General features: G+C 39.5%; 2 protein-coding genes and 1 pseudogene across 2 annotated transcripts; 2 read left to right on the top strand and 1 right to left on the bottom strand.

Moving 5' to 3' along the window:
• Positions 1–1,486: 1,486 nt before the first annotated feature.
• Positions 1,487–7,216, top strand: LOC143897659 (CLIP domain-containing serine protease HP8 pseudogene; annotated as a pseudogene).
• A 1,054-nt stretch (positions 7,217–8,270) lies between these two features.
• Positions 8,271–10,396, top strand: LOC143897797 (DNA polymerase alpha catalytic subunit-like). Its single transcript, XM_077406708.1, has 5 exons — positions 8,271–8,551; positions 8,632–8,877; positions 8,964–9,181; positions 9,850–9,926; positions 10,177–10,396. Exons 2-3 carry the CDS (start codon positions 8,673–8,675, stop codon positions 8,969–8,971), a joined length of 213 nt encoding a protein of 70 aa, XP_077262834.1. The 5' UTR covers positions 8,271–8,551; positions 8,632–8,672; the 3' UTR covers positions 8,972–9,181; positions 9,850–9,926; positions 10,177–10,396.
• Positions 10,397–16,760: 6,364 nt separating this feature from the next.
• Positions 16,761–19,429, bottom strand: LOC143897739 (uncharacterized). Its single transcript, XM_077406603.1, has one exon. The coding sequence runs from the start codon at positions 19,347–19,349 to the stop codon at positions 16,776–16,778; it is 2,574 nt and encodes an 857-aa protein (XP_077262729.1). The 5' UTR covers positions 19,350–19,429; the 3' UTR covers positions 16,761–16,775.
• Positions 19,430–25,539: the final 6,110 nt, after the last annotated feature.

Below are 25,539 nucleotides of genomic sequence, written 5' to 3'. Positions count from 1 at the left end.
CAGGTTCGATGCGTCATCGACAAAAATACACGCTCCTACGCAGTGCGCTATCGAGTTAGTCTTACCCATTGTACGCCGCCTAACGGCGTTGTTGCGAACGAGGCCCCCGCGACCCGACGGACCTTGCGGCGCAACCGCGGACCTCCACGCGACCCCCGCGGACCCCCGCGAACCCCCACGCGGACCCGCGGCGCGACCGCGAACGCGAACGCGGACCCCCTCCTCCCCCCCGCGCGGACCAGCGGCGCGGACCAGCGGCGCGGACCAGCGGCGCGGGTGAGTCATCCCGGTGACTCATCCCGGTGAGTCATCCCGGTGGTATGCCAAGGTCAACCCTCCCTTCCCCCCACCCCGCGAAAAATCCGATATTTTTGTGTAACCCGATACCCCCCTCCCCCTCACCCCCACGAAATCCAATATTCTTGTGTAACCCGATACCCCGCCCGTCCCCCTACCCCTCACCCCCGCGTTATCACCATGTAACCTAATACCCCTGTGTAACCCGATACCCCCCCTCCCCCGCGCCCCTGCGAACTCCGACCCCCCCCCCCCCTCCCCCCCCCCCCCGCGTAATCCGATCCCCCCTCCCTCACCCCCTCGCCCCCGCGTAATCCGATACCCCCCCTCCCTCACCCCCCCTTCGGAGCTCCCGAGTTAGAACCCGCCTAGTTTAACTACTCAAATAAGCAATTCCCGAGTCGTTGACACTCTCATACCCCAGTATATGTTTGTTAATATTCTATACATTAATAATTGACGAAGAATATAGCACGTAAGTAGCATCCATAATTCATTATACTAATATTGCATATAATTCGGGATCCCTGTAATGACATTTATTTTAATCGCATTTTTGACTCACAAGTAACGATCGAACCTCCTTAAGTAAAAGTGAATTACAGATTACTTAAAGATTCGTAAATTGTCAGAGAAAAATTTCTAGTTCGTGAAAGTTAGTACTTAGGTGGAAATGAATTAATTTTTTTTGCAAATTGGTAATTAGTAGAAATAAATTCTTTATTATTAAAATAATTGATAGTTTGTAAAAAATAAATTACTACTTATTTGAAAATTAATAATTAGTGAAAAATAATTATTAATTTTTTCAATAATAAATAATTAGTCTTATGTAAATTACTTATTTTAAAAATTATTAATTGATTGAATATAAATAATGTAGGGGAGGCCGGGGCTGACTCGACACTATTTTTTCAAAGGCAATTTTTAATATTTAATTAAAATTTTTAGGCAAATTTTTTTAATGGTATATATTTAAAGAGTGTTTCTTCAGGTACAAAATTGATTCAGAAAGTTTTGCTGTACGTCGCTTTGTTTTGTCGTCAGGAAAGGTGACCCAAAGACAAATTTTCGAATTAAAAAATGCCGGGGCAAACTCGACACTCCGCCGGGGCAAACTCAACACTTTGTCTGATCGACACAATGAGAACAAAAATTGTTGAACTTTCAATTATCTTCATCTAAACTCATGTCTGAAAAACAATTAATGCAGGTAAACTTAACAAATTGAACGAACTTACCTTAAGTGAAGTTCGATTATAATTATGCGTACTCGTCCGGATGGATAAAATGTAGTAGCATTCCTATGCGTTATCCACAACAGGTTACTTTAAAGCTGAAAATCAAGCGCTTTAGCGGCCCCCGCGCCGCGAGCTGTATCCCTCTGCCGCGCCTGCGCACTGAGGATTCTCATTTTTCTTTAAAGACACAAATCTGTCCTCAACGAGAAGGGAGGGAGGGATGATCCATCCGGACGAGTACGCATAATTATAATCAAACTTCACTTAAGATAAGTTCGTTCAATTTGTTAATTATGCTCCTCTCGTCCGGCTGGATAAAATGTAGATTTTTAACGCACAGATTTGTGCAACTGTGATACTTGTATTAGCATAAATCAGGAAACGCCTAGTACAATATAAGACACATAGCAATATTATCAGTAGCTCAACTCAAACAAAAGGTTTCTTCCGCATACGGAACTTAATCTCTAGATATAATATAAAATATCACACGTTTGTCTATTATATATATCTATATATATAATATAAATTAGACAAAATAAATTCTCTCTATATTCTTTATATCATTAAACGTCGTTTAAAATAACGGATTGAAATGAGTTGCTCTGCACTATCGGACGGTTGTAAAATCGGGCGAAGACCTCAGGCTCCAGCCCGCTGTACGCCGAATCTCGTCAACGTTAACGCCTCTACTCGCGGCGAGAGAGGTAGAAGCGTGGCGACTCGAGTGAGCCGAAAAAACAGATATATCAATCTCCGCAGCGCTTAGGCTTGACCCAACGTCCTAACGTTTGAGCTGACACGGGTTTGTGTGGAGAACGAAACGAAATAAACAAGGCATCGCAGTTTTCTTGTCATAGTTCACGCGTGATTTTGAGATACAATTTTATCAAAGAATAAACGCAGAGCTCCGGTTTGTTTGCAAAGGGTCGGAATGAGAGCAGAGGCTGAGGTCTTCCAATACCCGAAGTCTTAAGTTTAGCTGTAATCTTAAGAAATAAAGTGTCGGCAACGACCATATTTGAGAGCTGTATGGCGGTCAACGTTTGGATTCTCTGAATAGTTGTCAGAGCTAAAAGCGTCACTAACTTACATGAAACAGCCTCTAACTTAAGGTTTTCATGAGGATACAGAGAGGCTAGATGAGCGAGTACGGGCGATGGGTCCTAAATAAAATCGTATTTCGGACGTTGGGGTTTTAGTGCCGTTACCCCTCCAAAGAATCTCTTGACTAGTGCGTACGAGCCAACTTCATCGAGAGAGAGAAGAGAAATCGCCGACCAATACGTATTTAGGGTGAAGTAGGAGCCCACCTGTTCTATCAGGGACGATAAGAACTCCAAGAATGATGTGACTGGTGGCGAGAAACAATATGTTCTTCTGCTTGCAAAAACTCCACCACAGCCGTAACGGCTTGCTGTATTGCGTGATTGTAGCCTCCGAAATTGATGCAATCGTTGCGTCCAACGCCACTGGTGGCGTCCCCTTGCTTAAGAATGCGATAAGCGCGCGGCTGCCAGAGAAATTCTGCTCCATGCAGGATGTACCTCTAAAAGGAGATGATAACATCTTAATATTTGGTTCAAAGTGGATGAGTCCCTGGACCACGAGGGAATTAAATAACGGGAACCAAGGCTGAGTTGGCCACCACGGAACGACAACTACTCCCTCTGCCCTGTCTGAGATCATCTTACGCAGTACTCTGAGGATCAGTGCCAACGGTGGAAATGCATAAAAATAATATTTTCTCAAATCTAGAGAAAATGCATCTACGAAAGCAGCTAAAGGATCCGGAAGCCACGAAACGAAACAGGGGCACTTTGTATTAATTGGCGAGGCGAATAAATCGATGTCAAAGGGGCCGAGTCCAGTATTAATTATCTCGAAATATGCTTGATCTAGAGACCATTCTGTCTCAATAGATACGACGCGAGATTCAGCGTCGGCCTCTACGTTCTGGGCTGAGGGAATATAAGAGGCATAAATAAAGATGTCTCGATCCGCGCACTAAGACCAGATTTCTCTTGCCAGATTTGACAAGTGTGGAAATTTAATCGAACCCATGCGGTTGATATATGCGAGAGTTGTAGAATTATCTACTCTTAGGAGAATGTCGCACTTCTACAAATGTGTTGCAAAACATCTCAGAGCGTGAAAAACCGCTAGCAATTCCAAATAGTTAATATGATTGCGTTTCTCTCTTCTGGCGACCAAAACCCATAAGTTCGATTATTAGCACAGATCGCCCCCCAACCTGACAACGAGGCGTCCGTAAATATTTTGAGTTTGAAAGCCCCCGATCTAATCACGTTCCGTTGACCTGCATCAGAAAATATCGATCTCCACCGTAGGAGGTCCTCTCTAATTATAGAGGGTAGTGACATATTTGCTTCAAAATTGTTATTTGCTTCTGTAAGTGCCAAAAACTTTTCTTTTTCTAGTATACTACCTTTGTGTGTAGTATACCGTATTGCACTCCTGTGGGTAAACCGAAACTAATGACCCAATATAACTAGCCAAAACTCGAATTTTACAACTCTTTCTGTTTAAAATATTAAGCGTAATTCTAAGGAGCTTTTCCCTCTTGTCAGCTGGGATTGAGATTGAGAAGTAGTCTGTGTCAAAGATAAAACCTAAAAAACGACTTTCCCTTATTGATGACAAAATCTAAAGATGATAATAATAAGTTTATTGTAGTCAAGACATTATCCAGGCACTGGTCGTATAATTCTGCAATAAGGAGAAAATCGTCCAAATAATTCACTGACAAATATCCTTTTTCCCTAAGAGTGGAAATTACCGGTTTTAAAATTTTTGTAAAAATAAATGACGCCGATGCTAATCTAAAAGGCAGAACCTTAAATTGAAGAGTTTATTTCGAAAGTGGAACCGGAGGAATTTTCTGTCATCCTGATGGACCGGAAGCAGTAAATAGGCGTCTTCCAAATCTAACGTGGCTAGAAAATCTCCTGGAGAAATAAGTCCTACCACCGTCTTCCAATTCTCCATTTTAAAGTGTGGAGCTACAACGAATTTGTGTTAAGTGGCTTTAAATTTAATATAAATCTCCAACCGCCTGAAGATTTTTTAATCACAAAATGGGATGTTTTTTTATAATTTGTTTATAAAAAAGATAAGTGGGATAAAGAATTTTACTTTATATACCCCAAGCAAACCCCAAGGGACCTTAAAGGGCGTTTTGAAGGGACGTACCCAACCCTAACCTCCAATTCATCCACTACCTTACTGTTTCCTCCTTTTGACCAATAGTTTAACGCCTCTTTCGAAAGACGGAGCCCAGTTTTCTCCGTATCTTGCACGGAGGGGCGCGGTTTTTCGGAAAAAAACTTTTCCATATATTACATGGCTCCAGTGGACTGAAACCTGGTTCCTCAGATTACGAGTCTGGCGCTCTACCACTAGACCACACCGCCGCCCCCATTTGTTTATAATTAATACTTAAAATATCACGATGTTGTCTATAAGTAAAGAAATAATAATTTATGGATATATATTTCGTTTCTTACTATTAAATCATATGTTATTTACAACTTCATTCAATTATATATTTTAGAATTATAACCTTTGTTAAAGCAGAGAATGTTAGAGCATACAAAGTATTCTCCTGTTTTAACCAAAAGCAACTGTTGTCTGCTTTAACTGTGATCCTTTAAATTTTTATCCCAAAACATTTTTCGAATAAATTTTGGGCCGTGTATTCACATTACCAATTGCATCTTGAACTGCAATCAAGGACAATTATTAATTTGTTTTACTAAATATAAAATATAAATCAGATACTATATTGAAGTTGTAAATAACGTAGTATAATATGATCTAATTGAATATAAGTAAGAAGCGAAATATAATATCCATAAATTATTGTTGTAATTATCATTTTCTTATTTACTGCAGACATCGTAATATTTCAAGTATTAATTATTAGAAACAAACGGAACATGAGCGACGATTTTCCTTCTCAGAATCTTTTGTACTACACAAAATGTAATACTTAACTAATACTAAAAAGTAATAAACATACTTTGGAAAAATCTTTATCACGCGATAGTGCCTGTCACACAGTTACTTCTGTAGTAACTTACGATAATTTACCCGTTTACGCGGCGTAAATTATCGTAAGTTACTACAAAATCCCGTTTACGCAAAGGAAAATCCCGTTTACGCGAAGGAATTATCGTAAGTTACTACAGAAGTAAAACTCGCGTAAACGTAGTAACTATCGGTCACGACGGTCACGATTGTCACTATACCTATCTGTCTAATTGTAAAAAACATTTCAGACTTTGCATCGTAATATCTCTGCTCGTAGGGCACGTAGCGGAAAAATAAAAACACTATTATATAATTTAAACCCAAGCTATCGATTGAATCTACTTAGAACTTGATCGGTTGAGTGGTTATTGAGATCTCAAAATCTCAAGTACTCGCAACTCGTACGTTCGCGTAAAAAAGTCACGGTGCGGTCTCGCTTCGCGTGTACTTGGCGCGAGGCACTACCGTGTCTCTTGATAATTCATGTAACGTAAAATTATATTATTATATTATGAGCTTTTGGCATCCGGATTGAAGCCGCCTGAATTTTTCATTATTTGAGGGATCAAGTAAAAAACAAAAAATTTACGCGGTTCCAATCAGAAAGCCAAATTCAGTGCATACACACTTCAAATATCAAAATAAATTATATTCTTAAAAATTTACATATAACTCATGTATTTTTTCAATATTATTACAGCCTACACACGGAATATCAACGGTATGCGGTGGTGTCTTGATTAATATATAAACGCTACGTTTTCACCGGCGCTCATGCATTGGATCAAGGGCAGGCTCATACCAGATGACTGGCGTCTGAACAGCGTCCGCCTGGGCGAATATGATACCGACATTGAAAAGGATTGCGTGACAAATGATTTCGGTACTGTGCAGTGCACTGATAATCCGGAAACCGTAGGGATAGAAGAACAGATCGTCCATGAGGAATACCGACCACTGTCGCGAGATCAACGTTACGACATTGCACTGCGTTGCGTCTCAATCGCGACGTAATGTTCACCGCTTACATTAGACCCATGCCTGCCGTCCAGTTTGCTGTATTATAGCAAACCCTATGTGGACGGCTGGAGCAGCGGCAGGACAAAGACCAGCTCGGCCTCAAATATTATCCTGTGAAGTTGGCGTTGCCCCTGATGGATAAGAATCTGTGCAAGCAGATCTACACTAGAGTCGGTATCCAACTCGGTTATGAGCAAATCTGTGCTGGTAGCCAGAGAGACAGAGACTTGTGCCGGGGCGATTCGGGTGGTCCCCTGATGGCTGCCGAGGGCAACGCCAATGGTGAAACCACCGGCAAGTGGACCGTCATGGGTGTTATATCCTTTGGACCATCGTCTTGCGCCATGCAAGAATGGCCTGGCGTATACACAAAAGTAGTAGACAATTTGTTCCCTGGACTCTTAGCAAATTGAGGCCATAAACAGAGACAACATGCATCTATGAAGAAAGTTTCATCTCCTGATCATTGCTGTGGCGACGCATGAAATGTGAAGTTATATAATATCGCAAGTCGAGAAGAATTCATTTAAACCAAAAATTCACAATTTTTAAGAGAGAGGCAAAACAAAAATTTAATTCAATTTTTTTGAATTGTGAGATAACTAACACAGAAATCTGGTATGATTCTGAAAAAGTCTTTTACTCAAGACTTCCAGCACCCTTGATAGGGTGGTTTTTTTTAGATGTGTCATTGTTCTTGCAGCAATATAGTTATGTTTTTACTAAACTTGTATTGGCTTTAAAAGTAGAATAAGTATAAATTAAAATACATTTTTGAAGAGATCATGTATTATAAAATAAGTAACAAAATAATGAAGTATTAATAAACTATAAAACTTAAACGTCTGAAAAAAACAATAATAATTATTATTAAAAAAGACTGTTAATTATTTAAAAAATAATTAAATTTATTGAATTAATTATATTATAGAAAAATAAACTCGTAAAAAGTACGATAAAATTTTGGAATATGATTGTCTTTGAGAAATTCCCGAATATCAGATTTCTTTTTGTTTCCTAATATAAATAACTTTATTCTAAAGTACGCTGGGTTGTAGTTCTAAATAGGCAGCAGTAGATTTTGATTTTCTCCTATTATTTACTAGTACTTTTTTGTAATTTTGCTCAGAGAAAGATGTTTTAAAAGAGATAATGTAAGAACTATTTTTTTCTACTTCTATAATCTGAATGTCTGTCATTATATCTCATTCTTGTCAGTTATTTTTGAAAAATTGTTGTCTCACAATCAGCTAATGAATTTGCTAGAAAAAATTTACTTATTTTGTAAAAAAAGACTGTCACAAGTCAAAATATTTTCAATGTGATGTTGTTCCAGTAGAAATACTGCCACACTCACTGTATTTATTCACTTATGACACTATTCATCCAGCAATATAACCGATTTAAAAGAATAACAACACTTTTGCCCCGTGCGGCAGATTTCGCATATAGACTTGTGACACTATAGTAACTTTTTGCAAAAAAGACTGTATTTTTATGGGTTTAACTCAAAATCAAAAATTTTTTAAGTTATGACTATATTCTTCTAATAGTGCGATATGTGAGATAAAAGATGAAATTGTCATCATTATATAATAAATATATTTTTCTCTGTGTTTCCTATACATATATACGAAAGACATAAACATACTCAATCCATCCATCCACTTTTAAAAAAGGCGTGTTACCTGAGTGAATTTCGTTTGTATCGTAAAATTGAAGCCTCTTTTCCGCGATGCCGATTGGCTATCTCGATTGATTGCCGCGCCGCGAGCTTGCTTCATCCCGTATGAGGGACTGTCATCGCGGAGTGTGGCGAGTTTCGTGCGTGTAGTGCGTCGTGTGTGTCATGATGTGACAGCTCGCGTCGTGTCGCGAGGTTAATCGACCCGCGTCGTGTCGCGAAGTTAATATTATTATTAATATTAACCTCGATAAAGGTGAGATCTGAATATATTTTTATATATTTATTTTTTATTCATGAAGTGTAAATATCTGGACTAAAACATAATTTATACAGTGCAGCAATTAAATATTCTCGAGTTAAATCTGGAGTCAGGTATGATCCCGACGGAGAGTCACAAATTAGTCAAAAATAGACAGCAGATCAAGCAAGTCATGAAAGCGCCGAATCTATTGTCGGAACAGAAAATGGATTATCATATCAAGCAAATGGCGTTGAACCTCACAGCCAATTCCATGTATGGATGCTTGGGGGCGATGTATTGTCGATTTTACGCTAAAGGTCTCGCCGCTCTGATAACAGGTAAGACGCGAAATATTTTATATTTAAAACGCCGATAACATGAAGCATGATATATTATATAACACCATAATGTTTTTTTTACATAGGGCTTTAGCCTAGGAGGAGAACAAGGATAAAGCGAAGACGAAAGAGCAACGTAAAGAACGCAAAGAAAAAGAACGAGAAAAGAAACGTGACGAAGATGATGGCAATGGAAAGTGGGAAACCATTAAAAGTGACGTGGCTATTCCTTTCGAGAAACCGAAGATGTTCGCTAAGGACGCAGAAATTAATATTGGTGCGGTGTTGAAGAAACTTTCTGTCGGTATGTATCATGTTACGTGCTGGGAGTGAATAGCTTTCATCAGATGTAATGTAGCAACGTTAGTAGCGATTTGCGATTGGCGACAATGCAACGTAGTTGCTCAGCCACTGTACCGTGAACTAGACCTTCTTTAGGTTTATTGCTCTGTTGCATACGAAGAGGACGAGACCGATGTTCTCTTTGGCTTTTAGGTCCTTGCGAACTGTTGTTAAACATGAATTTCTTACAGTAATAATGTATAGATATTTACATTATTTTGTCGTAATTATTTAACATACGTTTGGTTTCTCCCGCTGGAACCAAAGATGTATAACGTATGTCTATAATTAAGTGCATACATAATACAATTGAACAAAACATTAAAAAATTGAATATTTTCTTATTAATGTAAATATCTACATTATTACTGTAACGAATTCATGTTTAACAACAGTTCGCAGGGACCTAAAGGCCAAAGAGAACATCGGTCTCGTCTCCTCGTATGCAGCAGAGCAATATAAGCCTAAAAAAGCTCTGGTTAACGGTACAGTGGCTGAGCAACTACGTTGCGTTGTTCATTTTCATTGGTCATATGAAGTTCGCACACGTCAAGCTTGACATCCTAAAGGTCACACTGCATTCTGAAAACGATACCGTGCAGGTTTGTTAGCGTATACGTGGTGTTACAGGCTGGAAGGTATTTTCTATGTTTTGGAAGTAAAATTTGGAAAATACAACATGCCATAATAAGCTCTAATCAGGAAATGTAAGTGTAATTAGTGCTATAAACATTCTGTTTAATAGTAATATAAAATTGTTCTTATAAACATTAATTATAATTAATTCAAGTTGTCTATTATTTGAAAAAAACTTGATTTTTAGAATTTTTAAATAGATTTTTAAAAAGATAAAATAATTTAAATTTTCTAAAATTAATTGTGCTTATGCTATCGGAGAGGAAACACTTATTATAAAATTGATTATAATACCAAGACAATTACATATAACGATTTCAGATGGTACGACGGCATTTTATTTTTTAAGTTAATGCTGAATGGAAAAATCTATAAGCATATTGCGGACAAGATGATGCCTAATCAGGATACAGCCACGAAAAAGAAAGATATGCGCATGGCAGGGAAATTAGCGCTATTCACAAGCTTTGTAAGCATATTTAATAACAACGAGGATTCTTTGAATTGAACTCTGTCTTAAAATAGCATCAATTGAAGTGAATCCACTGCTGAATGTAGAAATTATACGATTTTATGCGTCACAACGAACAGACCAAGAGGAATGCTTTTTCCAGTCGATGGTTTTGAATGTTGCTAACGTATCTATTTTATTGCAAAATGCATCATTATGAATTTATGATCGGTAGTAAATGAGAGATATGTGAATTAAAATGATGTGTACATTGCCCAAACAGTATCTTTGTATGATTACAAACTATCTTCATTTAATTTTTTAGTGACAATATCCGAATAATTTGCGTTAGTATTTCTTTGTAAAAAAATATGACGATTATATTACAGTACATCTGATGATTTTAACATAATTATATAGGTAAAGTGTGTAAATTGTTATCGTTCCATCCAAATGTAGCTTTTATAGTATCATTTATTGTATCGATACCTTAAGCTGTTTATAAAAAAGTAAAAAGTATTTTAAGACGAGAGAAAGATATAAAGATAGAAAAAGAAGAAAGAAGGAGAGAAGAGAAGGAACTATATAGAGAAATGTATAATATATTATAAAAATATTTATTATATTGCAAATATATTTAAATGTATATATTAGTTAACTTCTTTATATACACTACCCCTCACACACATTAATTTCAATATACAGGGTGTATCATTTTAAGTGAATAACAGATTCGTTGATTTCTCTGTAAAAGATGAACATCATGATACATGTTTTGCACAGAATTAATACACTTGCTGTTATAAACATTTCATTTGCATGCATTGCATTTTTATATAAATAATATGTAAAAATGCAATGCAAGTGTTGAAAGTGTTTATAACAGCAAATGTATTCATTTCTGTAAAAAACACACGTATCATGTTCATCCTTTACAGAGAAATTAACAATTATAGGGGTATATTGAAATTAATGAGCGGTAGTGTATACGTTCAAAAATTCATGGGTTTTATATCTCGTGCTTAAGTTACGAAAGTTACAGAAAATAAAGAAGAGGAAAAGAAGAAGAAGGAGATAGGAGAGTTGAGAGAAAGACTGGAGAGTATAGAGAGGGAGACAGATGGAAGGAACGAAGGGCAGGGAGAAGTGAAAGAGGAAGGAAAGTGGGAAATACGAAAAAGAGATAAAGCAATGGAAGCGTAGGTAAGAGAGCTAGAAAGGTGGAGAGAGTTAGAAGAGAGAGACGGAAAAAGGAACAATGTAGTAGTGAAAGGGGTGGAGGTAGAAGAGGGAAGGCGAAAGTAAACGGTAGAGAAGCTATGGCTAGAGATGGGGTAGGAGGGAGGAATAAAGGAGGTAAAAGGGATAGGAAGAAAGACAGAAAAAAAGAAGATAATTTTAGTTAGGTTAAAATATAAAGTAAGGAAAAGAGAGGTAATGCAGAAGAAGAACGTGTTGAAAGGGAGGATGGAAAGAATAGAGAATGACATGATCTTGAAGGAAAGAAAAATGCAATGAAGCCTAGAAAGGATAGCTGAGAAGGAGAGAAGGAATAGGAGAGATTGGGTAAAGTACGGAAAGATTTGGATAGAGGGGAAGTGGTGGAGTTGGAATGAGGAGAAAGAAGTCCTGATAGATGGAAGAGGAAATGAGAGAGAGAGGAGCAAGAAAAAAGGGGGGAGAGAAAGAGAAACAGAAGAGAAGGGAAAAAGTAGAAGAGAGGGAGACGGAAAAATGAAATAGAAAAGTATTGAGGAGGGAGGAGAAACGATGGGAGGGGAGGGCGGAGAGAAGAGGGAGGAGAGGGAGAGTTAGGGAAAAAAAGAGTGTGGTGAGGCTAAGGGGAAGGAGGAAAGGTGTCAGACAGAGTGAAGTGTGGAAAGTAAAAAATAGTGAAAAAGAGGAAAAAGAGGGGGAGGGGGAAGAAATAAATATGGGAGAGAGGGAGAGGGGAAGGGACAGCAAGGAAGCTTAAAGATAGGCTTTTGGAATGTAGCGGGAGTGAAGGGAAAACAGGAAGGGTTTGGGAAAGGATAAAAAAGTGGGATGTCGTGGGGTTTGTAGAAACGTGACTGAAACAGGAGGAACAAGAGAAGATGAAGAATAACGTGCCAAAGGAGTTCAACGGAAGGATACAGGGTGCAAAGAAAGAAAGATTTGAAAGATGAGGAAGAGCAATAGGTGGGATAGAAGGAATAGAAGAAGATTGGATAAAGTACGAATAAATTTGGATAGAGGGAAAGTGGTGGAGTTGGGATGAGGAAAAAAGTCCTCACAGATGGAAAGAGAAATGAGAAAGAAGAACAAAAAAAAGGAGGGGGAGAAATAAAAACAGAGAAAAAGAGAAAGAGTGGAAAAGAGGGAAACGGAAAAATAAAATGTAAAGGTAGTGAGGAGGGAGGAAATACGATGGGAAAGGAGGGTAGAGAAAAGAGGGAGGAGAGGGAGAGTAGGAAAAAAGGGAGTGTGGTGAGGGTTGTGGGAGGGGAAAAAGAAATCAAAGAGGGTAAAGTGGGGAAAGTAAAAATGAGTGAAAAAGAGGAAAAAAAGAGAGAAAAAGAGAATAAAGAAGGAAGGAAGGAAAAAACAGGAAGAAATCCTAAAGATAGGTTTTTGGAATGTAGCGGGAATGAAGAGAAAACAGGAAGGGTTTTGGGAACAGATAAAAGAGTGGGATGTCGTGAGGTTAGTGGAGACGTGGCTGGAACAGGAGAAATGGGAGAAGATGAAGAATAAGGTGCCAAAGGAGTTTAACTGGAGTATACAGGGTGTAAAGAAAGAAAGAGTTAGAAGAAAATGAAGAACAATAGGTGGAATAATGATGGGAGTCAGAAAAGAGTTAAAAGAGGAAGAAGAATGGGTGGAGGAGGAGAGTTTAATGATTAGAGAAGTAAGATGAAAGAAGGAAAATGGAGATTAGCAACAGTTTACGTAAGCGGCAACTTGGACAAGGGTAATGGGTAAGATAAAATCGGTAAAAAAGGAGGTCAGGAGAGAGGAGAAGTGGATAGTGCGAAGCGATTTCAATGCGAGAACAGGGGAGAAAGGAGCGCTAAAAAATGAAGAAGAGGGAGTTGAAAGAAAATCGAAAGATAAAATGAGATAAGATTGGAGGTGAGGTGTAAGCTAGATTCAGATCACCAATCAGTAGCAGTACCGGTAGACAAAAGTTCGATTGTGATTGGTCAATTTCTTACGGGCTTAGAGCTTAAATATTCTTTAAAGCAAGGTTGTAGACCAGCACTTAAGATCTATCCAGACAAATTTGCATAGTTCATAAACATAAGCATATGAAAATTGATTTGTTTATATACATGTGCATAAGGAAATAGACCAATCAGTTTTCTTATGCTTACGCATTATGCGCTGTGCAGAAGTGTGCGTGCTCCCCGCTTTAGAATCTCTAGGTTAACCGAAACTCCATAAGCGCGTGTTTTGACATATGCGTACTCGTCGTATATGAAATAATAAATATTTTATAAACATACATATGACATTGTGACATGTAATTAAAATAAAAGTAATATACAATTATACAGTAACAAAATGAGAAAACTTGTATTATAAAAATAAATAAAAAAATGTATAAATGTATGGATAAATTATATAATAAGATAATAAGAAATTTATACTGGTACTGTAATAAATTGACGAGTGACGAATTACGTATATTACAAATATGTTACTATGTAATTTTATGATTTTTGTACGAACAACAACATTATAATGAACAGCACAAACCTTAAAAGTTATATTATGTACACACATATATAATGATTAATTATTATTGCTCATTAAATGTAGTTACTCGTACAAAAATAATAAAATTACAAAACATATTTGTAATATATATGTATAAATTTTTATTACTTTTATTTTAATTACGTGCTACAACGTCACATGTATGTTTTTTAAATATTTATTATTCCATACATGGCGAGTATGCATATGTCAAAATTATATATGTAATATTCTAAAGGCCATTTTGCATGTACAAAAATTTTAGTAGTAATCGCAAGGCCGTAAGAAAATTGACCAATCACAATCAATTATTCTTTGACCGCAAGAAAAATTATTGACTATGTTTAGTTAGTTTTCTTACGGCCTTGCGATTACTACTATAATTTTTGTACGTGCAATGGCCTTCAGAACTCAGACACAATAAGAAAAATAAAGAATAAAGTAAAGAAATAAGGAAGAAGGCATATGTTGGATCTCTTTAATGTATACGGGTACTGAAGTGAGATGCATTCTTTTATGCCTTTATCTTATTCTTATAATAAGTTTTTTTTATTGTGTCTGAGCTTTAAAGGTCATTGCACGTACAAAAATTTTAGTATTCCAAATTTATGTATTTTATTTTTTTTATGTATTTTATTGGGTTTAAAATGTTCAGCAGTATGTGGACATTGCCATGGCCAGACTTGCTTTAACGCAGCACCTAATATATATAATCAAAAATTGTGTGTGTGTGTGCGTGCGTGCGTGCGTGCGTGCGTGCGTGCGTGCGTGCGTGCGTGCGTGCGTGCGTGCGTGCGTGCGTGCGTGCGTGCGTGCGTGCGTGCGTGCGTGCGTGCGTGCTATGTCAGCTACAAAGATGAATCTCCAGATTTCTTGGCGGAAGCCATAGAAATTGATTTGCTTTATTAAATAAAGTATGGATTTTATATTTTTATGTGTTAAATAATTATAATACTTCCAAAAACTTTTAAGTGATATATTATAAATAAAATAATAGAATAAATGGCGCGCTCGTAGCGCGCGCCCTTGTGTTGTTCTAGTCCACTTTTAAAAAACGCGTGTTAACTGAGTGAATTCGTTTGTATCGAAAAATTGAAGCCTCTTTTCCGCGATGCCGATTGGTTATCTCGATTGATTGCCGCGCCGTAGCTTGCTTCATCCCGTGAGGGACTGTCATTGTGTTATCGCGGAGTGTGGCGAGTTTCGTGCGTGTAGTGCGTCGTGATGTTCTGTGGCGTCGTGTGTGTCGTGATGTGACAGCTCGCGTCGTGTCGCGAGTTGCGAGATTAATATTATTATTAATGTGATCTCTCATCATTATTATAAATATAAAATCGTTTAATTCTAAATTTCGGTCGCGTCACGCAAGGATCGAAGTGCCACGCGAAATATCAGCGGATCGGAGATAGGTAATTATAGTGACTCCTTCTCTCTCTTCTAAAAAGGGCATGTCGTAGGTATTGTTGTCACTTTTCCGCGATGCCGATTGGTTTTCTTGCTGCGCTTACTTCATTTGCAGCTGTCATTGTATATTTTGACAGTTGTGTGTATCAAGGGTTAATAGTTTAATAGTGTAATAGTATAATAGCATAATGTTAAAGCTAAATAGCGCGCGCGAAGCGCGCGTCTGTAATGTCTAGAATACTAAAAAAAGATGTATAGTTAAGTGACATTAATTGCTCATTTGTTTCATCTGCATTTATAATGACATATTTTATACTTTTATAGTAATGTATGTATGTATGTATGTAGTTTATTGCCTTTCCCCGTAGGGTTTACAAGGCGTTTTTAATTATGAGGAACGTACTCAAACCTCGTACATTCTCTTTCCCCTGTGCCTGGCCATATGCGACCTTACAAAACTATTTACCCCCCCTTCCCTCCCCTCTTCATCCCTCTTCTTCTTCCTCCGCTTCTGCCGTCAAATCTTCCTTCCTTCCTTCTACCTCCATCCTTCCTGTCTACTCCTCCCTATTTGGCCTGCTTCCTCTCTCGTCCCTCCTCCTTCTCCTCCTCTGGGCTCAAGAGAAGCTTCTCCTCCATCCCTCTCGCGATTTCTTCCTCCGCCGATCTCCCTGTGCACTTGTGCACCTCCCTTCTCCCTTCTTCTCTCACCCTAACCCTCCTTTCCACCGACTTATCCTCGTGTATCTTGACTCCTATGGAGTTCCCTGCCCTTCTCCTCGCCTCCAAAACCCGCCTCTTCTCCTCCTCGTCTCCTAACTTTACCAAAATTGTTAGCCAAATCCCTCTCTGCCCCACCACTATCACCTCTCTTACCTTCACCTTCACCTTCAGCCCTTCTGCGAAAAGCTCCTTCACTTTCTCCCAGTTGGTCTCCTTACCTTCCCATTTCTCTTTCTCCACTCTTATAATTATATTCCTCTTTCTGAAATCGTCCTCGTTCCTTTTACCCTCACCTGCCCACCATTTCTTTTTTCCCGCCATACTCTCCTCGCTATCCTCCCTCTTCCTTTTGCCTCCACTTTGCTCCAGCTTTTCTATCTTTCTCTCCAACCTCCTTACCTTCTCCTCCAGCTCCTCCATCCTCTCTTCCTTTTTTCTGTCTTCCTCCTTCTTTTCCCTCAGCATCTTCCTTAGCTTCTCCTCTACAATCCCTTCCACTGCCTCCACTATCATTCTCCCTTCCCGCTCCATCCTGCCAGCTCTAAAACAGGCCAATTACTCACTTCTCCTTTTCTCTACATTCCTCTTCTTCCCCTCCCACTTATCCTTCTCCCCCATCTCCCCTTCCATCTTCCCCACTACCCTCCTTTAACTCCTCCAAATCCCCCTTTCCACCCATTCTCTCCCCTTCTAATTCCAGCATCCATTCCTCTCCTCCTCCTTCCTCGTCCAAAACCCATCCTACCGCTTCCTGCCAGCTTCCCTTTCCTGAATTCCATCTTCTACATTCTTCCCATACATGCTCCCACGTTTCCTCCTTATTTCCACACAACCTACACTTCTTTTTCTCCTCCGCTTCCCAGTATCTGCTCTCTCCTATCTCGTTCCCTAACCTGAATCTAGCCACCCTTCCCCATCTACTTTCTCCCCATCCCTTCTTCAAATATCCCGGGATACCCTCTCCCTTTATCCACTTATACCACTTATTGTATTCTGCTTTCTCGATCCTCTCCCATCTCTCTTTTCTCTGCGTCTCCCTATCCCCCTCAAACAATTTAAGAAACCATTCGTCTCCATCTCCTCTTATCTTTTCCACCTCTTTTAACCCCACGCCTCTGTCTTCGAAGAACTTTCCTCTCTCTCTTTCCCAATCTGAACCTGCTTTCCCTTCCATCTCTCTTTCCTTCAACTCCTCCCAGGCAGACCTCGCCAGTTCACTTCCTCCACCTTCCTCTAACTTTTTCTCAAATCTCCATGCCCTCATTCCTGCTCTCCCTCTTAATTTCTCCCTTTGCAACTCCTCCCTCACTAGATACCACGGTGTTCTCCCGTCCGCTCCCAATACCCATCTAATGTATCTTTCTTCCATTCTTTCTATTCCTTCCCTTTCTCTCCATCCCCATATTTCCGCTCCATAACTCAACACCGTCCACACCAGTCTATCGAACAGCCACAGTCTTTTTCCCCAGTCTTTCCCGAATCTCCTCTTCCCTATCCCCCAGACTTTTCCCATCACTGCGGCCGCCTTTTTTATCCTTTCCCTTATTTGTGCTTCCTGCCCTCCATTTCTTTGAAACACGTATCCCAAATACCGAAATTCCCTCACCTCTTCCAACTCTTTTCCTTCCCATCTCCATTTTCTCTTACTGTCCCTCCCTCCTCCTTTCCTAAACCTCATTATTTTTGTTTTCCCCACGTTCAATTCCAATCTCTTCCTGCCCAGGTAACCCTCTAGTTTTTCTATCAGACTCCTCATTTGGTCCTCATCCTCTGCAATTAGCACGATATCATCCGCGTAGGCCAGAGTATACACCCTCTTGCCTCCTAGCATTATCCCTCCCCATTTAACTCTATCCATTTCCTCCTCCAGGTCTGCTAGCAACACATTGAACAGAATCGGGCTCAAAGGGCATCCCTGCCTTACTCCCCTCCCCGTCCAGAATACTTCTCCCAATTCGTTTCCTCCTCTTACCCTACTCTTCGTCTCTCTTAACATCTCTTCCGTCCTTCTCACCAGTCCTTCCCTTATTCCCCTTTCTCTCATAGCTTTTATTAGTATTCCTCTATCCACCGAATCGAACGCCGCCTTAAGGTCCACAAAACATGCTATCAGTTTTCCCCCTTTCTTCTCTAACCTTCTGTTCACCATGTAGTTCAACACGTAAATGTTGTCTATCGTTCCCATTCCTCTTCTAAATCCTGTCTGGTTGTGTGGTACCATTCTCTTTCCCTCTATCTCCTCCCTTATCCTCTCCGCCAGAATAGCCGTGTACACCTTATACAAAGAGGGCATTATTGTCACCCCTCTATATTTCTCTGCCCTCTTTCCTTCCCCTTTCTTTATGATTGGCGCAATTATACCTTCCTTCCAAATTTCCGGCCATCCTCCCCCCTTCCATATCTTATTGATAAATTTCCATGTCCAAACCTCCAACCCCTTCCCCCCTCGCTTCCAGGCCTCTCCTGGAATCTCATCCTTTCCCATTGCCTTTCCGTCCTTTAGCTTCTTTATAACTCTCCTCATTTCCTCTAGACTTATTTCCTCTTCCTCCTCTCCTTCCTTTTCTTCCCTCTCTCCTTCCTTCCCCATCCTCACCCTCCCCTCTACTCCTCCTAATAACTTCATAAAGTGCTCTTTCCATTCTTCCTCCTTTATTCCTTCCTCTATTCCCCTCCTTTTCCTTCTCTCCCTATTCACTATCTCCCATACCTCCTCTTCCCTCCTTGCTCCCTCCACTTTTCTCTCCCATCTCTGGTTCTCCTCTTCCTTCTTTCTCTTACATATCTCCTTAAATTCTTTCCTCCTTTCCTTATACGCACTGGCCTCTTCTCTCTTCTTCCTCCAGTCCCTTAATTTTCTCCTTGCCTCTTTCTTCGCTTCTCGACATTCCTCATCCCACCATCCCACCTTCCCTTTCTTATTTCCGAGCTCCTCCTCTACCCCTTTTATTGCCTCTGTTATTCTTATTTCCATTTCTTCCCATTCCTTATTCAACTCTACTTCTTTTACTTCCACCTCTCCTATTTTTTCTATAAACCTCTTTGTTCCTTCCTCGTTCCACACCCCCCTGCTTCTTTTCTTCCACCCTCCTCTCCTGCCTTCCTCCTCTTCCCCCCTTCTTACTACTACTTCCAATGGGTGATGGTCCGAGTCTACTCTCTCCCCCACTACCATGCTCACTATCTTCTCTCTTACTTCTCCTTCCCCTATTATGTAATCAATCACCGTACTATCTCTTCCCCCCGTGAACGTAAACTCCCCCTCTTCGTCTCCTCTCACATTTCCATTGAATATCTCCCATCCTCTCTCCTCTAAGCTATTTACCAACAGCCTCCCCTCTCTGTCCACTTTCTTGTCCTTCGACCTTCTTCCTTCTCCCAATCCTCCTCCCTCCTCTTCCTCTATCCTCCCACCTTCTTGCCCAGTCCTCGCATTAAAATCTCCCCCCAATTATCGTATACCTTCCTTCTTCTTTCTTTTCCATTCTATCTCCTAACTCCTGTACGTTTTCCTCCATCCCCTCTTTCTTTGCATACACCCCTATAATACTCCAGTTCTCACCACCTGTTCTGACCTTTCCCGCAATCCAACCCTCTCTATCTACTTCTATTGTCGTTCCCTTTTCTTTTAATCCTTTTCTTATTCCCATTATCATCCCTCCTATTGCTCTTCCTTTTTTATTCTTTTTCTTCGCCATTTGCACCCCCCATTCGTACCCTTTTGGAAGTCTCCCCCTTATTCTTTCCCAGCCCTTTTCTCCTATCCAGGTCTCTGACATGACTAACACATCTTCTTTCTTCAGCCCTTCCCAAAAATCCTTATCTTTATTTTCCAACCCCGCTACGTTCCAGAATACTATCCTCCAAACTAACTTACTTTCCCCCTCTTCTTCTCTTCTGACTTTCGCGTTGTCCTTCTCTATCTCACCCCCTCTATCCTCTTCTCTTCTTATTCCCCCGTCTCCGTTCCTACCTCTCCCTCTCCTCCTTTACCTTCTTTCCCTTCCTTCCCTCCTCTGCTCTCCTTTCTTCTCCTTCCCCTTTCGTCCTTTAACACCTCCTCTTCCATATCCCATCTCCACCAAGTATTTTCCAGCCTTATTCTGCCTGCCTTAATCCATGCCCTCCTACCTTCTCTTTCCTCCCCTTTTGCTATCTCTCTCAACCTCCAATTCATTCTTCTTTCCTCCCACGATAGGTCCTCCGTAATTCTTTCCTTTCTCCCCACTAGGCTCCTCTTTTTTTCCATAACCTCCCATTTCTGTTCTTCGTTCTCCAATTTCAACAGCACCATTTCCCTTCCTTTTTCTGCATCACCTCCTATTCTCTTCACCTCTATTGCCTTTACTTTCGCTCCTATTCCTTCTAGTAACTTTTCTGCATTTTCTCTCCTCCCTCCTTCTTTTACTTCCAGCCCTCTTATTACAATGTTTCTTCTTCTCTCCTCCTTTTCTTTCCTTTCCAGCCTTCTCTCCAGTTCTCTTATTTTCTCCCCCGCCTCCCCTCTACCGTTTCCTTCCTCCTCCCTCTTCCCCTCCTTCCTCTCTTCCATTTTTTCCTCCAATTTTCTTATTCTTTCTTCCATTTTTTCCTTCTGCTTATTTGTCTCTTCCCTCTCCTCTTTCCATCTCTTCTCTCGCTCCCTAAACTCCCTTCTCAGGTCCTCTATCTCCTTTCTCATCTCCCTACCCTGCTCCCTGAAACCCTCCCTTAGCTCTTCTCTCACTGCCCTAAATTCCTCCATCATTTCTCCCATTCTTTTTCCCAACTCCTTCACACCTAACTCCGAGTCTTTTTTAGGAGATCTTGCCGTCATGTTACTTCTCTTAAAAATCTCCTCCTTTTCCTCACCCCCGCTCCTGTCCATTTCCTCCCTCTTCCTTTTCCATAACTCTTCTAAATTTCCCGTGCTCCCCCTCCTAACTTTCTCCTTTTCCTTAACCTTACCTATCGCACTCTTTCCCTCCCTCCCGTTTTCTCTCCCTTCACTCATCTCCTCCTAACTCGGCTCACTTCCCCCTCTAGCTCCACCACCTACTCTATGCCCTGCCTCGCGCTGCTGTCCGCGTCCCGGATCCTGTGTTGAGTCGCCCCTCTCTCTTCGCTATTGTTCACGCTCTGCCTCGTGCTGCCGCTCTCGGCTCGGCTCACCTGCCGTGCGCCCCTCTAGCTCAGCTAACGTTCGTGCTTACACCTTCTCAGTGCCTAGCCGCTTTACCTCCCTTTATCTCCTCTTACCTGCCCCTCCTCTGTTTCCCTTCTTACCTCCTCACTCTCTCACCTCCACACCTCCTCGCTCTATCACCCTCTCCTTCCTCAGCCTCCCTCGTCACTCTCTTCTAGACCCTTTTGCTCTCACTCGCTTTCACACCTGTCACTCTCGTTCTCTCCGGAACCGGAAGTTCTACTTTTATAGTAATATTTACAGATATTTTTAGCGAGTTTTAATCAAAGTGCAATAAATTTTAAATAAAATTCACGATATTGGTTGATCATTGAAAAGTCAATATCTTAAAGAATATTCATGTAAGAACAACAGTTTTTAAAAAAATATTTTTTAAGTTTTAATAACACTAATAAAAATAAATGAAAATTCTTTCTTAAATATATTAAATTAATAATTTTTTTTCTCGGCGTTTTATTCTGCTCATTTATTTTCTCTTCTATTACCTTAATATTATTTTAATAATTTCCTTATATTTGAAATAATGCTTTTCAGGTTTGTTATCTTTTTTATAGTTATAATGTGTTATTTTTCTTATTATTATCCTTGTTCTTATAATGCGATTATCTTTATCAATGCAATCAAATCCTTGATGCCTGTCACATAAAATTTATATTTCTATAGAAATGTACGTGTCATTTATCGATAAATTGAAATATTATATTTCCAATACTTCTTATGCACATTTTTTATCTATCTAATAAAAAGAAATAAACGAATTTCCTGGTAATTCCACCCTCTTTTGAGTATACTAGACATCACAGACGCGCGCTTTGCGCGCGCTATTTAGCTTTAATATTACACACAACCATAGACCTAGGATAAGATAGACGGAGCGTAACCCTGCGGGGTAGGTGATAGCGCGGGAGGGGAAATAGACCCAAATTTTGGCAAAGTTCGGTTAGACTCGGAAACATTCGAACGCTCGACCGACTCGACAGCACACGGATGTGCCTTCGCGCTTTGGTGTGCGTTGGCAGCATGTGGAGGGGATGCGCTGGCATGCGCTGTTTGTTCGATTACACATTTGACAGTGTCAAATTGACACATTTTTCCGGACGATGGACCATAACCTAGGCTTTGTTCGGGGAGCGCGCTATCAGCGCTATTTGGTTATTCTATCCTTGTTTTACACCTGATGAGCGATAAAGATAGAACGATGCAATAGCGCTAATAGCGCGCTCCCCGAACGCAGCCCTAGAATACAGAAGCGTATCATGAAAATGAAAAGTGCTTAATTGGTATTTAGTGTACAGATTTTGTCGCTCGTCGGTCGCGGCGTCGTCCCGGTTTTTGCAACCGGCCACAACACAAATTTTCATTTTTATAATTACGGTAAATACTTATGCAGAATTTGCATATTTATTTTTTATTTGCAGAATTTGACGTTCGCGATCGTCATATGCGACAACTTCAATTCACGCGCGCGTAACGTGGTCCGAACGTCCCCGAGTCTAACCGAACTTTGTCGAGACTTGGGTCTATTTCCCCTCCCGCGCTATCCTTACCCCCCTTGTCCATAGTAGCAGTTTACGCTCCGTCTATCTTATCCTAGGTCTATGCACACAACTATCAAAATATGCTATGACAGCCGCTCACGAAGTTAGCGCAGCAACAGAATCAATCAGCATCGCGGAAAAAAGCCAACAAAGCAATTCGAGATTTTCGAGAAGACTTCGAGAAATGCGAGTATCGATTTAACATGCCTTTTTTTAGAAAAAGGAACGTAGCATAAAATCGCAAATTGTCGGATTGCAAAATTATGTGATCGATGATTATATGTCGTTCGATATTCGCCATCTTTATTTGCCCTCGGAGTTATCAACGCGCGAGGGTCACTGTGCATCGCCGTTGTATCACATCACATGCACGTTACAGTGGTCTACGCCTCTACGTCAAGCAACTTTAAAAAGCGGATTTAAAGACGACTGTGCTAGAAAATTTAAGAGGAAGAATTGAAGATTTCTATTTTTGTCTAGAGTACTGTTTTTGGAGGTAATTTTTAGAATAGAATCAATTTAAAACTATTCGAGTTTTTTTATTAAAATTTTTTACACGTATTTATTGTTGCTTCAAAAACATGTATAAATTTTGTTGAAAAGAAAAAAGAAATTTGACATATGGTTTTGTACGCCCAGGCACAAGTGCACTTTTGATTGGCAACCAGAGTTGCGGACGTTGTATGTATCTAAAAAAAAAATCGAACATATTCTTCATCTATAATGTCAGTGTTGTAAGGATTGGTACCAGATTTGGCCAGAAAATTTTTTTTTTACAAAATAACGACATGCTAAATGTTAATTGTCAATTTTTCTTACGTTTTTCCTCTTCAGCGAGTTATAAAAATAAGAAAAAAACTTATTTCAACTCAATTCTGGTACTAACCCTCACAACACTCATACAGATTAAGAATATGTTTGGTTTTTTTTTTCAGATACATACAACATCCGCAACACTGGTTGCCAATCAAGGGCACACCATTGTGCCTAAGCGTATAAAATCTCATATTATAAATAACTTTTTTTTCCAACAAAATTTACATATGTTTTTAAAGCAACATAATAAGTATGTGTAAAAAATTTCTGAAAAAAACTTAAATAGTTTTAAATTTATTCTATTTTAAAAATCAGCTCCAAAAACAGCGTTCTTAGACAAAAATACCACCTTAAAATTTTCACATTATTTTGAGAAATAAGTCGACAAACCATCAAAAATTTCCTCCTCAAGGTTTACAAAAGAGTAATTCTTAAAAACTCAGTGGTCAATTAATTATTATTAATTATGTGCCAATTAATTAATCATTAACTCATTGATTGTACTAATCGCCTTACAGTAATAAATGCTTTTTCAATATTACGAAGAACTTCGTAAACGAATCTTCGCATTTTGTTGCGGTCATAGATCATGACGATACGTTTAAAGATTCTGTTGAGTTGAATAACAAATATGTAAAGAGATACGCAATGGGCGACGTCCTTGGTAACGGTAGTAGGTTTAGAGGAAAGTGCTGATATTTTGTCGTAACTTTCCTCATCTGTCAACGATGATTAAAGCGTCGTCTACAATACACGGAGTAAGCGTGGAGTAAGGAGTAAAAGTAGGCAGGAGTAGCTTATAGCCTGTTGCGTCCTGATTGGCCGAGCGTTAAGTGTAAAAATAAGAGTAGGAGTAAGAAATAAACAATAATATAATTAAACTCGTGAAAGTATCAGAGATTTAACGGCGAATGCGAGTCAGGCGCGGAACGTGCGAGTGCGCAAATAAAACGAAAACGTGTATTTAAAAGTGACAAACGTTTCGGCTCTTCTTTTGACCCATCTTCAGCGTTTATTGAAAAAAGAAGATTTATTCTATTCCTGAGAAATAAAGTTAATTTATTTCGCTTACGCCCTTACGCCAGCTCTCTCTTAAACCGAAAATAGCCCTCTTACGCCTACTCTTACTCCTTACTCCACGGTTACTCCGTGTATTGTAGACGATGCTATAGTTGCACGTTTTAACAAGACAACACTCCTGCCTGAACTCAATCGTGCAGTAATGTTATCTCGGGAAACCCCTGGTGATTACAAAAGTCATGCGTCTATTCTCGATCGATTTTTTCTTGCGAGACTTCTTGGAGTTATCATTTTCGAACGAGAATAAGCTTTAACTATTCCAATATCCAACCGGTTTTTTCTCTGCCTCTTTCCCTTTTATTTTATTCTCTCATTCCTCATACCTCCTCTCTACGTATATCTTTCAGAAAAAATTCTTGCTACTTCACTTTGCTTTTATTTTAATTTTATTTATAGACGACATTAATTTTCTTTCTAGAAGAAGATTGATTTTGTCATTTCTTTATATTTTTATTTTAATGAACAAATATGTTTCTTTCAAAAAATTACGCCGTTAATTAAAATTAATTTAGCAAGAGTAGTAAATATATGTTTATCTAGCTTCCATGATTTCAGAACTGAATTGCGAAATAACATGAAATGATCCTTGAAATTGTTTATAGAGAAACATATGCATGTGTGCAGTGTCGCCAGTGTTTAAAGTTTATTGCATAACTCTTCAAACGCAAATGATAAAGTAAGAGAAAGATCTATCTATAAACTTTTAAAATGTAATTAATAAAATGTTATATATATATATATATAAA

Source organism: Temnothorax americanus, unplaced genomic scaffold (assembly GCF_048541705.1).
Source record: "Temnothorax americanus isolate GAGA-0224 unplaced genomic scaffold, ASM4854170v1 Scaffold21, whole genome shotgun sequence".
NCBI lineage: Eukaryota > Metazoa > Arthropoda > Insecta > Hymenoptera > Formicidae > Temnothorax > Temnothorax americanus.
This window is presented reverse-complemented; position numbering and strand designations above follow the sequence as displayed.

Bases quoted from the DNA above. Each gene is read 5' to 3' on its own strand.
- LOC143897797 (XM_077406708.1), top strand. From the start codon at position 8,673: ATGATCCCGACGGAGAGTCACAAATTAGTCAAAAATAGACAGCAGATC.
- LOC143897739 (XM_077406603.1), bottom strand. From the start codon at position 19,349: ATGGTAGTGGGGGAGAGAGTAGACTCGGACCATCACCCATTGGAAGTA.